Raw genomic sequence first — 12269 nt, 5'->3', positions numbered from 1 at the left:
TCTAATTATTTAATTAAACCATAAATTAATCTTACGGTAACTAAAATAAACTGAGCTTCACCCAAACACACTTCCCTTTATTTTTCTATATCCCTAATAGAAATTATCAAATTAAATAACTTCATTTCTCAAATAATTAAATAAAATAAAAAAAAAATAAAAAAAAAAAATAAAAAAAAAAAGATGAAGAACTTTTGTTTGTTGGAGTGAGATATGCAGCAGTAGCAAGAATCTCGGTCTAAATTACAACACAGCTGAGAAAAGTTCCACACCCGCCCGCCACCTCAATTTTACACAATAATAAAGTTCGCCTCTTTCTCTCTCTCCTCTCTCTCTCTCTCTCTCTCATCTCTTTCTCTCTCATATAAACACCAAAAAAACCCTTCGAGCTTTACTGCCAGAGATTTCAATTCAAAGCACACTCCGTAACTCACCCACCTAAAACATTTATTATCACTCAAACGTAGAAAGAAACCCACTCTCTCTCTCTCTCTCTCTCTCTCTCTCTCTCTCTTCAAAACCCTCTCTCTCTCTCTAGAAAGAAATAATAAATATTAGTTGCAGACTCTTTCTTATACGCATGGTTGTTCAGGCTCTTACACACACACAAGAGCCGTGAACAGCTATCTCTATTTCTTGTTGTCCCTTTGCCTCCAACAAATTCTTCATCTTTATATATATATTCATATACAACCAAAATTACTTTGGAATTGTCGACTTAATTTAAGGAGAAAGCAACCCCCCTGTCAAATTCTTCAATCTTCGTCTGAAACTTTTCTGATTTCTGTACAATACTTTTTCCGACAGCCATGATCTCTTCTCTCAAGCAGTCAGCTTTCTCTCTCCACGGCTCGAGTTTTCTTCAGCCGAGGAGGAATTTCCCGACCCATCACTCGGCCGCGGCGCTGCCGTCTCTCGCGGCGGCGAAACCCCTCCGGAGCAAAACTATCTCCCTCTCCAAACCGCTCCACGTCTCGAAGGTCGGGTCGTTTTCAGTCGTCGACGAGGAGGAGCGGCGGTCTTCTCCGGTCACCTGCAAGGCGTACGAGGCCGATCGATCGGAGCCGATTCTGGAATCGCCGGAGGTGAAGTCGGAGGCGGCGAGGAAACTGAAGATCGGGATTTACTTCGCCACGTGGTGGGGGCTGAACGTGATCTTCAACATCTACAACAAGAAAGTGCTGAACGCGTACCCATTTCCATGGCTGACATCGACGCTCTCTTTAGCTGCTGGCTCTCTGATCATGCTAATTTCATGGGCCCTCAGAATCACCGAAGTTCCGAAAACCGATCTCGATTTCTGGAAAACCCTTTTTCCGGTAAGAAAAAAGAAAAAATTAGGGCAAATTTTGGTGAATTTTCCGATCTGTGATGCTAATTGGGTCTCTTTCTATTTACATTATTTTGTGTGTATTTTATCGAAAAATCGAATCTTTGATTGTTCTTGATGATTGGGGTTCGGTTGAATTTAATTTTAGGTTGCGTTGGCGCATACAATTGGGCATGTGGCGGCTACCGTGAGTATGTCAAAGGTGGCAGTTTCATTCACTCACATAATCAAGAGCAGTGAGCCTGCTTTTAGTGTTCTAGTTTCGAGATTCATCTTGGGAGAGTCGTTTCCCCCCTCGGTTTATTTATCGCTTCTTCCGATCATCGGTGGTTGCGGTCTTGCCGCTCTAACCGAGCTCAACTTCAACATGACTGGTAATAATAATAATTCTTCAACAATTATTATTGTTTGGGATTATGTTTCGATTATTGCAATGAAATACCGGGGTTGTAGCAAAAAAAGCAATCTTGCCAGCTTGTCGATTCTTGTTTTTAAGTCAAAATTCGTCATTGTGTCACATGAATTCTTGATGTAGTAGGTAGCTTACCTTTGGAAGTTTCTGGTTGTTTTCCAAGGGGCTTTGATGGAAATTACACCCTTGCCCATCTTTTTAGGTTGTTTTCTATTGTCTTTTTATTGAAAAAAAAAAATTTAATCGTTGATGGCTGTCAATTATCAGGTTTTATGGGGGCCATGATATCGAATTTAGCGTTTGTTTTCCGGAACATATTTTCCAAGAAGGGCATGAAGGGAAAGTCCGTTAGTGGGATGAACTATTATGCTTGCTTATCTATGCTGTCTCTCTTAATTCTTACCCCGTTTGCATTTGCCGTGGAGGGACCTCAGATGTGGGCCGTCGGTTTTCAACAAGCCATGTCTCAAATTGGACCGCAAATCATTTGGTAATAACATAATTCCCATCTACTCGTATTTTTTTATTTTATTTTTCCTATTTTTATATATTCATTAGCATCAAGATAATGTATTGCCTACATGGATTCGATAAGTCATAAGAATAAGTGAATAACACATCTCATCTGTCAAATATCGTAAAATATGAAAACATTGAGTGTTAGTATTATGTATCGGTCTTACAGTTATTGAGTATTTTCCTTAAAATTCGTCAATTTTGGAATTTTCGGGTCGCTATAGATGTTGGATTCTTGGGAGCATTCTTGGAATTTTGTGCAATTTTTGTCATTTTTCGATTTTTTGTCCTGATTTTTTTTTTGTGTGGTTGATAATTGAAAATAGGTGGATGGCAGCGCAGAGTATATTTTATCATTTCTACAATCAGGTGTCGTACATGTCATTGGATGAGATATCTCCTTTGACTTTTAGTGTTGGAAACACAATGAAACGTATTTCCGTCATTGTCTCGTCTATCATCATTTTCCACACACCCGTACAACCTGTCAATGCTCTCGGAGCTGCAATCGCGATTCTTGGAACTTTCTTGTATTCCCAGGTAATTCGCTAAATATCTTCGCTTTTCGTGGATTTTTTTGATAGCTCCATTTCATCATATGTGCAAGACAAAGAAATCGGCCCGTTTATTAAACGACACTTAAAAAAAGAATGCGTGTTGTTACACCTTCCTGAAAAAGCCACGCGTCTATAACCATTAGCACCCTGAATTACCGACTAATTATATCTCAATTAATTTTAATTTTACGATACCCTAGCACTGGAGACTATGGTCCCGAAGAAGTAGTTTCCGTCTTTGTTTCTTGTATTTTTTTTCATTTTTTCCTATTTTACCCTCCAAATTATTCTTCTATGTGAAGTTCTCAAGCCGATTGCCCTTATTTTACACTCTTTATTTCGTGGTTACTCGTGTCTCTATTGAGCACTAAAGCACATTATTTAAACTTGTTATGATTGTACGAATTCTCTTTGCTTTTATCCTACAATTTAATATTGATCACAGGCTCAAGACTAATCCGATAGCCTCAGAGTTTCTGAATAAGTTTTTTTTCTTTCAAGGTATATTAATTTAGTTGCCCGTTTCACTTAGATTCTTGACACGTGTTTGTTTTACTCAACAGGCGAAGCAATGAAGACGCTTGAAAGTAGGAATCGAGTATGACGAAGTAGTAGCTTAGAAGCTCTCAAGAACTGCGCCTGCGCAGTTTATCCTTGGTCTATATATAGTAGCCAACTACATTTACTAAGTGGAGCAGCAGCTTCACTTGTAGATAATCAATAATTATGAGAGCTATCCCAAAAAAAAAGAAAAATCTTTATACAATTTAAATATTTTGCGGCATTTCGTGGTTTTGTATTTATATCTCACAAGTTGAGAAGACGATTTTTAGATCATAAGTTCAGTTCGAATAATGAATGGAGGAACTGTCGATGGAACGGAATATCCATGTTTGAGCGTAATATAACTTCGCATTAATACTTCTATGATCGTAGAATTCAATTTTCACAAGTAAAGAGAATCGGAAATAAGAAGATTGATTTGTCAATTTAAATATCCTGCGTTCCATATAACTCTGGTTTGTTACAGAGCCTTCTTTTAACATGGCAACGACTAACACACAAACGACATAATACGAATATTAAAACGAACAGTTTGTTAAACTTAATCGGATTTTGGAGAAACTGTCTGGCATATCACAGCTTTCGTAGACTGCCAAGGAAATCATTTATTGTTTAAGTTACAAGAGGCTTTATTCGTGCAACAAAAAGATCTAAAATATTTTTAAAAATAAAAATAAAAATCAAAGCTTTAAATGTTTAATGGCTGTCTGAACGTCCTTATCGCCTCTGCCGCTGCAGTTCAAAACAACCTTAGTTCCATGAGGAAGAGTTGGGCATAGCTTCTCCAGATAAGCAAGTGCATGAGATGTCTCGAGTGCAGGAATAATGCCCTCTAGCCTAGATAATCTCTTAAAAGCTGCACATACAAGTCAAAAGCTAATCAAACACCTTAATTCGAAATCAGCTTCACACCACACTATTGTCTTAAAATCCTCTTCTAAAGAAAACAAAATAATCAAACAACTAGAAATACAAGTGCAGACGAGCGAAAAAACTTCAGATTTTTTTTTTAATATACTGACCTTCTAAAGCCTCTTCGTCAGTGATGCTATAATACTCGGCCCGTCCAATGTCTTTCAGAAAGCTGTGCTCGGGTCCAACTCCCGGGTAATCCAGTCTATTAAAGCAACACTGTAAATAAATAACTCTTGGTCACTGAAAAATATGTTTTGAGAAAAAGGTTACGGTTTTTACCCAGCACTAATAGAATGTGGCTCGATTATCTGCCCATCGTCATCCTGCAACAAGTAGCTCATAGCTCCATGAAGAACTCCCACCTCTCCTTTAGTTAACGTGGCAGCATGCTTACCACTGTCCAGGCCAAAACCTGCAGCCTCCACACCGATCAATCTAACGTCTTTGTCCTCAACGAATTCGTGGAAGAGACCCATTGCATTTGAACCTCCACCGACGCATGCAACCAGCACGTCAGGTTTGCCGCCCCACTTGTCCAATGCCTGTTTCCTTGTTTCTTTGCCAATCACTGCGTGGAACTCCCTTACCATCATCGGATATGGGTGGGGCCCGGCAACAGATCCGAGTATGTAATGAGTTGATTCGACGTTCGTCACCCAATCGCGTATAGCTTCGGATGTGGCATCCTTCAACGTGGCAGTGCCGGAGTGAACTGCCCTAACCTACATGATAAGATAATACATAATGTTTCAAACTCTGTTAGCAATATCCAAGAATACAGGAGTTATCGAATAAGCAAGTACGTCTATCAAGCTGAAAACCTCTCCATCTCCTAATCAACCAATGCAAGACCAGAGAGCATATGCAAATTTCATACTCTAAGAGGGGCGGAGTGAAACAATCCAAAAGAACGGGTAAATATACAAGAAACACAGACCTCGGCACCAAGAAGGCGCATTCTGAATACGTTAAGAGACTGTCTCTCCATATCTTGAGCACCCATGTAAATAACACACTCCAACCCAAACCGAGCACAAACAGTAGCTGTGGCGACACCATGCTGACCAGCTCCAGTTTCAGCTATGATACGTTTCTTACCCAGACGCTTGGCAAGCAAAGCTTGGGCAACAGCGTTGTTGATTTTATGGGCCCCGGTGTGATTAAGGTCTTCCCTTTTGAGGTATATAAGGGGCCCTTTACCATCAGGGTGTTTGTAGTGCTCGGTAAGTCGTTCAGCAAAATAAAGCGGGGTTTCTCTTCCAACGTAGTCTCTCAATATCCCGTCAAGCTCTTTCTGCAGTTTATGGAACAAAAAAACACCTATTAAATGACAAGGAACAGCATGACAAAACAATAATTTGAGCAAGACTTGAAATGAATGCAGAGGCGTATTGCTCGTTTTTACATTTTCTGGTGATAAAATTTTTATCTCAGCAGGCTGCTGCTTATTAATTTCTTTTATCCTACATTATACAAACGTTTCATCACATATTTATCATGTGAGCTATACGAAAGCTGGCTAAGTAGCTGCCATCTGTAGATCTACAAACTTCCTCTATATGTGATTAGCGCGTACTTCACTTGGCTACTCACTTCTTTCTCCAACACCTAGCAGCAACTTTATCGATTACTCTACAAACACAGCATGATGTTCTTATTTTTAACCTTCTTATTCAAGGTATTACATTTTCCGGTCACTGCCATTATCCTTTTTCTACACCAGGAATTGAAAATCTGAACTTGATCAGATAAATCTTAGACACCATAATGTTGGGGTTTGCATAAGTCTCCAAGCAGTTATAAGTGCACTTGATACCGTATTCAATAGTTTGCAGTAGAGAACAAATGTGAAAACAAGTTGAAAGCATATTACAGAACAGCACAAAAAAAAATCATCAAGCATCAGAACCGCCATTAAATCTCAACAGAGCAAAATCCTATCGATCAGCAAATGGAGAGGGGGAAAAAAGAGGACCTGAAACTCATCGTCGGTGGCGAGGGATCTGAAGGCGGCCTCGAGTTGAGTGAGGGCGTGCATTAGGGTTTCGGGGACGTATTTACCACCGAATTTTCCGAACCGGCCGAACGAGTCGGGTCGGTGCAGAAGAGCCGCCGGATCGACCCGATCCTCGACCATCGCGTGCTGTTTGGTGAGCGTACAACGAATAGACGGGGAACGGGAATTCAGAGGGCAAGGCGGCGTAAATTTGTTGAATTTGGAGGGCGAGATGGAAGTGAGTGGGGAATGTGGGGTTAGGGAGATTTGGGTTTTGCTAGCTGAGGACGATGACGAAGCAGCTGTGAAGGCCATGTTTGGTTCAGATTATTATTATTATTATTATTATTATTTGTGGGGTATAAAAATGAAGATGTTTAATTTGTTTTTTTTTTCAAAATCTGCATAGATTTGGTAGGTAGGTGGTGACGTGGCTGATTTTCGCGTCAGACAATCTGGCGCTATTTTATTTGCAAGTGGAATATTCAATTTGAGGTAATTGCACAGAACACCCTGTGTAATTTCGAATGGCCGAAAAATCCCTCATGTTAAAAACAATTAAAAAGAAACCCCTGATGTTTATCTTCTACAAACACTGCCCCCTATCTCGTTTTCATAAAATTACAAAATTACCCCAACCCAAAAAAGAGTTGATAATAAAAGTACTGTTCATCTTCCCCATCAGCTCAAAGCTCTGTAATTTACCGACGGATATTGCATCTCAAAGCTCGCAAGTTATCAATGGAGATCCGCATTTCAAAGCTCCGCAAATTACGGACGGAGATTTGCATCTCAAACCTCTGCAAATTACCTACAAAATTCGAATCTCGAAGCTCTGCAAATCATTCCCTGCCGGCTTCCAAACGACGTCGTTTCAGAGATTAGGGTTCAAGAAGACGCCGGAGAGTGTCGTAGAGAGGTTGAAGATGATTTATTTTGTTAAATCATGACCTAAAAGAGCGATCTACATGGATCGACCTCGCCAATCGCCGCCGGTTAAAGTGTATATCTCGATTTTAGGGATGTGTGCCAACTTCCAGTTACCCGCTTCTTCTTCTTCTTTCTGCTTTTCAAGTTTCGCCACAAATCCATCGGACATGTCTGAAAAATCGACGTACTGAAGATCCGACAAGTGCTCAATCCCCAACGGAACCTCACCCACCAATTTGCATCCCCAAATATACAGCTCCCGGAGAACGGGCATCGAACCCTCCTCCACTTTCACCGATTCCAAACCCTCCAATCTTATAAGCCACAATTTCTTCAGCCTTTGAAACCCTGCCGCTTTAAAGCAGATCCCATCTCCCTGATAGGCATGGCTGAGTTCGAGATACATCAAATTGGGCAAATTCTGAAGATGTTCCAGTGGATCATCGTTGTTTTCGATCCTGCTCCATCTCAAAAGCAACCGGGTCAGCCCATGAAGACTGGGTATCCACCGCGGCATGTTCATCAAACGCCCTCTCAGTTCCAACGATCTGATTGGTGGAGTAGGGGATACGGGATCCAGCAAATCCAGGACTTCGTCTTCTTGGATTGAAGCTATATGCAGCGTCTCGAGGCGCGTGAGCTTCGCGAGTGAGGTGCATAGATCCTTGCCATCCTCTTGTCTCAGCTTCATAACCCCTAGTTCTTTCAACTGCGTTAGCTTGCCAATCTCCTTCACAACTGTGGTGTCGACGACGGCTCGAGTAGCATCAATGTCTGAAAGTGTTTGTAGGGACGAAAGGGAACCTATTCTGTATGGGATTCTGCAGCTGTGTGCATCGTCAAAGGGGTGGTAGCCCCTGTTTCTTATGTACAAGTTATATACCATGAGGTGTCGAAGTTGCCCGAGCTTTAGAATTTCGACCGGCAATTCTGTCACTTGCGTATTCCTGAGATCTAACGTCTCCAGATTCTCGAGCTTTTTGATTAATCTCGGGACGCATTTCACCTTCGAGTACTTCAAGCCGAGGTACTTGAGATGATAGAATTTGAAAACTTCATCCGGGATTTTCCCCAATGACAAAGTGCCTCTTAGTTCTAACACTTTTAGTAGCTTAGAAACATTGCGTAGAAAATCAGATAAAGTAATCGCAGTTAGCGTATTAACATTGTCCAATACTAGCACGGACCGGAGATGCTGACAGCCTTTGATGCCTGTGATATCCTCTATCGAACCATGAATCGCTACGCGTCGGATCTTATTAGCTGGCCACTGCGTCGTGTTTTGTCTGCTGTTGGCTATGGTTACGAAGCCCTGTTCTCTAGACTTGGATATGATCATTGTATGCAAAAGGTCGTGAACTCGAACTCTGATCGACATGTCATAGTTTGGTGTCTCTTCTAATTGGATCAGGCTTCTGTTGAAGAGCTCCTTCACGTAGTCCTCCGCAACTTCTTCCAATGTTTTCCCTTCCTTTGGCTGTATGAACCCTTCCGATATCCAAAGACGAATCAGCCTCAGCATATAAACACTACGATCCCCCGGGAAGATGCTCAAGTACAAGAAACAAGATTTCAGATAGTAAGGCAAGTCGTAGTAACTGAGGGAGAGTAATCTTGTCATCCCCCGTAGATGGCTGCCTTCTAACTCGTCACCAAGGCTTCGATGGAACTTCCTCCACTCCTCGATGCTGTTGTTCTTGGTAGCTAAGAGGCTGCCGATAACTACAATGGCCAGCGGTAAACCTTCGCATTTGTTCAATATAATTCCGGCAATCTCCTCCAAGTAGAGTAAACTGCAAAAAGTACCCCTGTGAAATTTCAAACTAGCAAAAACCCCCCTATGATAAATAAACTAGCAAAAACCCCCCTATGAAAATTTGTTAAAGGCAAAAACCCCCCTAGTGCATTTTCGTGTTGCACACTCGCCGAGTGTGCAGCTGGTGACGAATTTTTAGATCTGAAATTACATAATTACCCCCAAAATTTTATTAATATGTAATTTCATGATTTTTCCGGAAATTCCTACACAAACCTTAATCTCCATCTTCCCGACTTCAATTCGACCAGCGTCCTCCCACTACCGCAGCACAGCCTCCACCGTCGGCTGCTCTGCTGTGCTGCTCTACCATAGCCGTCGCGTAAGTCCAGGCTCGATCATGAGGACGAACAAGGGCGCTGACGATCGGAGGAGCTTCCGGAAATTTGGGGACTTGGGAAGCAGTTAATCTTTTAATCGACTCTGATTTAGAAGCCCTCTTCGGCGGCGGCGGCAATTGGAGCCTAGCGGAGCCCTACAACCCCGATTACAAACTGGCGTTCGAGTCTTTCTTCACCACATATCACATCTGCGTTCGTGTTCAACGGATTTTGTGGATTTTTTTTTTTTTTTTGTGTTGTTGCTAGGTTTGCAGAAACAAAGCTAGCTTCTTTCCCACTGTTTTTAATTTTTGTTTTGTTTTGTTTTGGATCTTGAAAAAAAAAATAGATAGAATTTTCTAGTTTGTTTTTGCTGGTTGGGATTGAATAATTAAGTGGGAAGACGATGGTGGTGGTGTTGGAGATGGCATCGGGATTCAAATCGTTGAAGATGATGATGATTCGATTTATCTTTTTATTTTTATTTTTTTTATTTTTTTATTTTCTTGATTTTTTCTGATTATTAAAAATTAGGTATGCAAATTAAATGGAAATATTATATTTTAAAAAAAAATCGTCAATAAACATATACATAATATTGTAATTTTTTTTTTCTCTTGCACAATTTAGTGTAGGAATAATTTAAAAGTTGTAAAGAAATTATATGATAATTTTAAAAATAAAAAAACCCCTTTCCATTTTTTTAATTACAAGATATAACAAAAATAATTTTTTTTATCAGTAATAAAAAATAAAATAGTTAGAACATTAGAAAATAAGAATTGAAATATCTCATTTGTGCTTTTTTTAATACTATAAAAATAGATATTTCACAGGGTTTTTTTGTCAATTTACACAAGGTCAGCCTTTAAATTGGTGGTGGGTCAAGTGTGCTATTTAAAAAAAAACACAGGGGGGTTTTTGCTAGTTTATTTATCACAGGGGGGTTTTTGCTAGTTTGAGATTACACAGGGGTACCTTTTGCAATTTACTCCCTCCAAGTAACTGGGGCAGGAGCTCCCCAAGAAGGCCTTTCTACAAAACAACGTCTTTGATTCTTCTCGGGACAGAGGTTCCATATTGTAGACGTGTCCGTTGCTTTCGATACTAGCGGTGTGGCTTATGCTCTGAAACCGCGTGGTGATGATGATGATGGAGCTGCGTGTTCCGCTTCTCGGAAATGTGTATCTGATGGCTTCCCATGTGTCGAGCCTCCAGATATCGTCTAGAACAATAATGTAACTTCTACTCTGAAGAAACTTGTAAATGAATTCTTTCATTTCATCTGCATCCATGGTTTCTAGTCCCTGCGGAGGTGGTTGCTTGACTTCACCGACAAGCCTCCGGATCATGGTTCTCAAAAACACGTCGAGCTTGAACGAGCTCGAAACGTTCATCCACACGTGACAGCTGAAGAGCGTCTTCACCGACGCGTCATCTTCGTACACCTTTCTGACCAAGGTTGTTTTACCCAAACCTCCGGTTCCCACAACTGAAATCACCTTGAGCCCGCGAGTATGACCGGTCGAAGAAAGCCACTCGATTAGTTGCTTCTTGGGCTTTTCGATGCCCACAACTTCTGCTTCTTCCAACAGCAGCGCATCGCCTCGGCCGTCGTACCACAACGCCGTTTCGTCGCGGATGGATTCTCGACCCGAGACGGCCGCACTGCCGTAGATGTCTCTGTACCTCTGTTGACCTTCCGAAACGCGCCTCACGGCGCGACCGAATTGCACGCATTTCGGAAGCAAGTCGACGGCGGGTTTTCAGATTCTTGACCGAGGCGTAGATCTGTTTGATGCGGCCGGAAAACCCATCTCTCCGGCGGCTTGGAAATCGGAGCACAAACTTGTCCAAAACATCTTCGGCGTCATACGCAATGTCACGAACTTGGTTGAGCCATTCCTTGAGCAAGGGGTCGACTTCTTGCTTTTCATCTACCATCCTTACGAAGGCCCTCATACGGGCCATCTCGTCTCGTATGAACTCGGCGTTTTCGCCTAGACTTCCGATAAGTTGCTTCTCATGGCCGATCCACTCTGACAGGTGGTTTAGAAGAAACGACACTGCGCTCTCAGCCATTGGATTGGATTTGGTTACCTCTTTTAAGATCAAGGGAGGGAGCCAAAATATCGTGAAGCAATTCTGTTATGTGAACCTCGATTTGATCGTGGAAGGATGATGTTATGGAAACAGGAATTAATGCCAGCAGCAAGTCAACCAACTATTGCGTGAAAAAAATAGTTTTTTTTTTTCTTATACACGAAATAATTAATATAGCAAGTCAACCATTGGGAAGGAAAGGTTTTTTTAATTTTTATATTTCCACGAAATAATTAATTTAGAGAAGTCAACTAGTATTGGGAAAAAAAGGTTATTTATATTTTGCTTAATCCCACTCTGCACCCTTAAAATATGGCACTTTGAGGTGTTTCAAGCATTACTCTCGCATACGACCTTCGATTAAGCTGATTCAACTAGATTTGAAAAGTCAATTTCGAAGTCTACAACTTTGTTGCAATGCATTTTTCTCAGTTTTGGACTGAAAAGGGGCTAAAACAGCGTTTGAAGTCGACACGATACCTATATTGTGATATGAGCTTCACCATATCGAGATATGGGCCCGAGATTTTTAGCATATTCTAGAAGAGAGGAGACCATATTGCGATATACCACAACCATATCACAGCATGGGGGCGTGATTTGGCTGAAAATATCTAAAAACACAAAAGCTTCTTGAGGAAGCTTTGTACTTAATATAATTAGAAGGTTCTTGCATTATTAGTTAAGTTCTTCAATTTCTTCTTCGATTTTCATCATTTTCTTCACAGGTTTTTTTCGAGGAAGTCTGGGGCCGTTTTTCCTCAGCTCTCTAAGTTAGGGTTTCACCAAAAGAGATAGATCAAAGTGATT

General features: G+C 41.0%; 4 protein-coding genes across 5 annotated transcripts in view; 1 reads left to right on the top strand and 3 right to left on the bottom strand.

The window, feature by feature from the left end:
• The first annotated feature begins 268 nt into the window (after window positions 1-268).
• Window positions 269-3736, top strand: LOC105948815 (glucose-6-phosphate/phosphate translocator 1, chloroplastic). 2 transcript variants are annotated; one of them, XM_012972048.2, is made up of 5 exons: window positions 269-1319; window positions 1479-1704; window positions 2010-2232; window positions 2585-2798; window positions 3379-3736. In XM_012972048.2, the coding sequence occupies exons 1-5, from the start codon at window positions 810-812 to the stop codon at window positions 3388-3390; spliced, it is 1185 nt and encodes a 394-aa protein (XP_012827502.1). In that variant the 5' UTR covers window positions 269-809; the 3' UTR covers window positions 3391-3736. The 2 variants fall into 2 exon arrangements, with proteins under 2 accessions (XP_012827502.1, XP_088667484.1); XM_088811358.1 differs by lacking the exon at window positions 3379-3736 and having other exon boundaries at window positions 275-1319; window positions 2585-2810.
• A 174-nt stretch (window positions 3737-3910) lies between these two features.
• LOC105948814 (tryptophan synthase beta chain 1) lies at window positions 3911-6696 on the bottom strand. Its single transcript, XM_012972047.2, has 5 exons — window positions 6270-6696; window positions 5232-5588; window positions 4574-5016; window positions 4402-4496; window positions 3911-4235 (listed from the first exon to the last, which is right to left on the bottom strand). Exons 1-5 carry the CDS (start codon window positions 6603-6605, stop codon window positions 4060-4062), a joined length of 1407 nt encoding a protein of 468 aa, XP_012827501.1. The 5' UTR covers window positions 6606-6696; the 3' UTR covers window positions 3911-4059.
• Window positions 6697-6808: 112 nt separating this feature from the next.
• Window positions 6809-11438, bottom strand: LOC105948718 (disease resistance protein RPM1). The gene is given in 3 exon segments (XM_088811374.1): window positions 6809-8994; window positions 10349-11068; window positions 11070-11438. Coding segments are annotated over 3 exon segments (2829 nt in total). The 3' UTR covers window positions 6809-7254.
• The window catches only part of AUG4 (HAUS augmin-like complex subunit), an 80354-nt gene continuing 78350 nt past the window's right edge, over window positions 10266-12269 (bottom strand). The window contains exon 14 of the mRNA XM_088811357.1: window positions 10266-10351. The gene's annotated coding sequence lies outside the window, so the exon portion shown is untranslated. The remainder of the gene's footprint in view (window positions 10352-12269) is intronic.

Source organism: Erythranthe guttata, chromosome 13 (genome assembly GCF_056151865.1).
Source record: "Erythranthe guttata isolate IM_541 chromosome 13, IM_541, whole genome shotgun sequence".
NCBI lineage: Eukaryota > Viridiplantae > Streptophyta > Magnoliopsida > Lamiales > Phrymaceae > Erythranthe > Erythranthe guttata.
Note: the sequence above shows the minus strand (reverse complement) of the source record. Positions and strands in the feature narration are given on the sequence as shown.

Coding starts and splice junctions, on each gene's coding strand:
- LOC105948815 (XM_012972048.2), top strand. CDS start 810: ATGATCTCTTCTCTCAAGCAGTCAGCTTTCTCTCTCCACGGCTCGAGT. Junction 1,320..1,478: donor TCTGGAAAACCCTTTTTCCG/GTAAGAAAAAAG, acceptor ATTTAATTTTAG/GTTGCGTTGGCGCATACAAT. Junction 1,705..2,009: donor GCTCAACTTCAACATGACTG/GTAATAATAATA, acceptor GTCAATTATCAG/GTTTTATGGGGGCCATGATA.
- LOC105948814 (XM_012972047.2), bottom strand. CDS start 6,605: ATGGCCTTCACAGCTGCTTCGTCATCGTCCTCAGCTAGCAAAACCCAA. Junction 5,589..6,269: donor CCACCGACGATGAGTTTCAG/GTCCTCTTTTTT, acceptor CATAAACTGCAG/AAAGAGCTTGACGGGATATT. Junction 5,017..5,231: donor TGCGCCTTCTTGGTGCCGAG/GTCTGTGTTTCT, acceptor CTTATCATGTAG/GTTAGGGCAGTTCACTCCGG.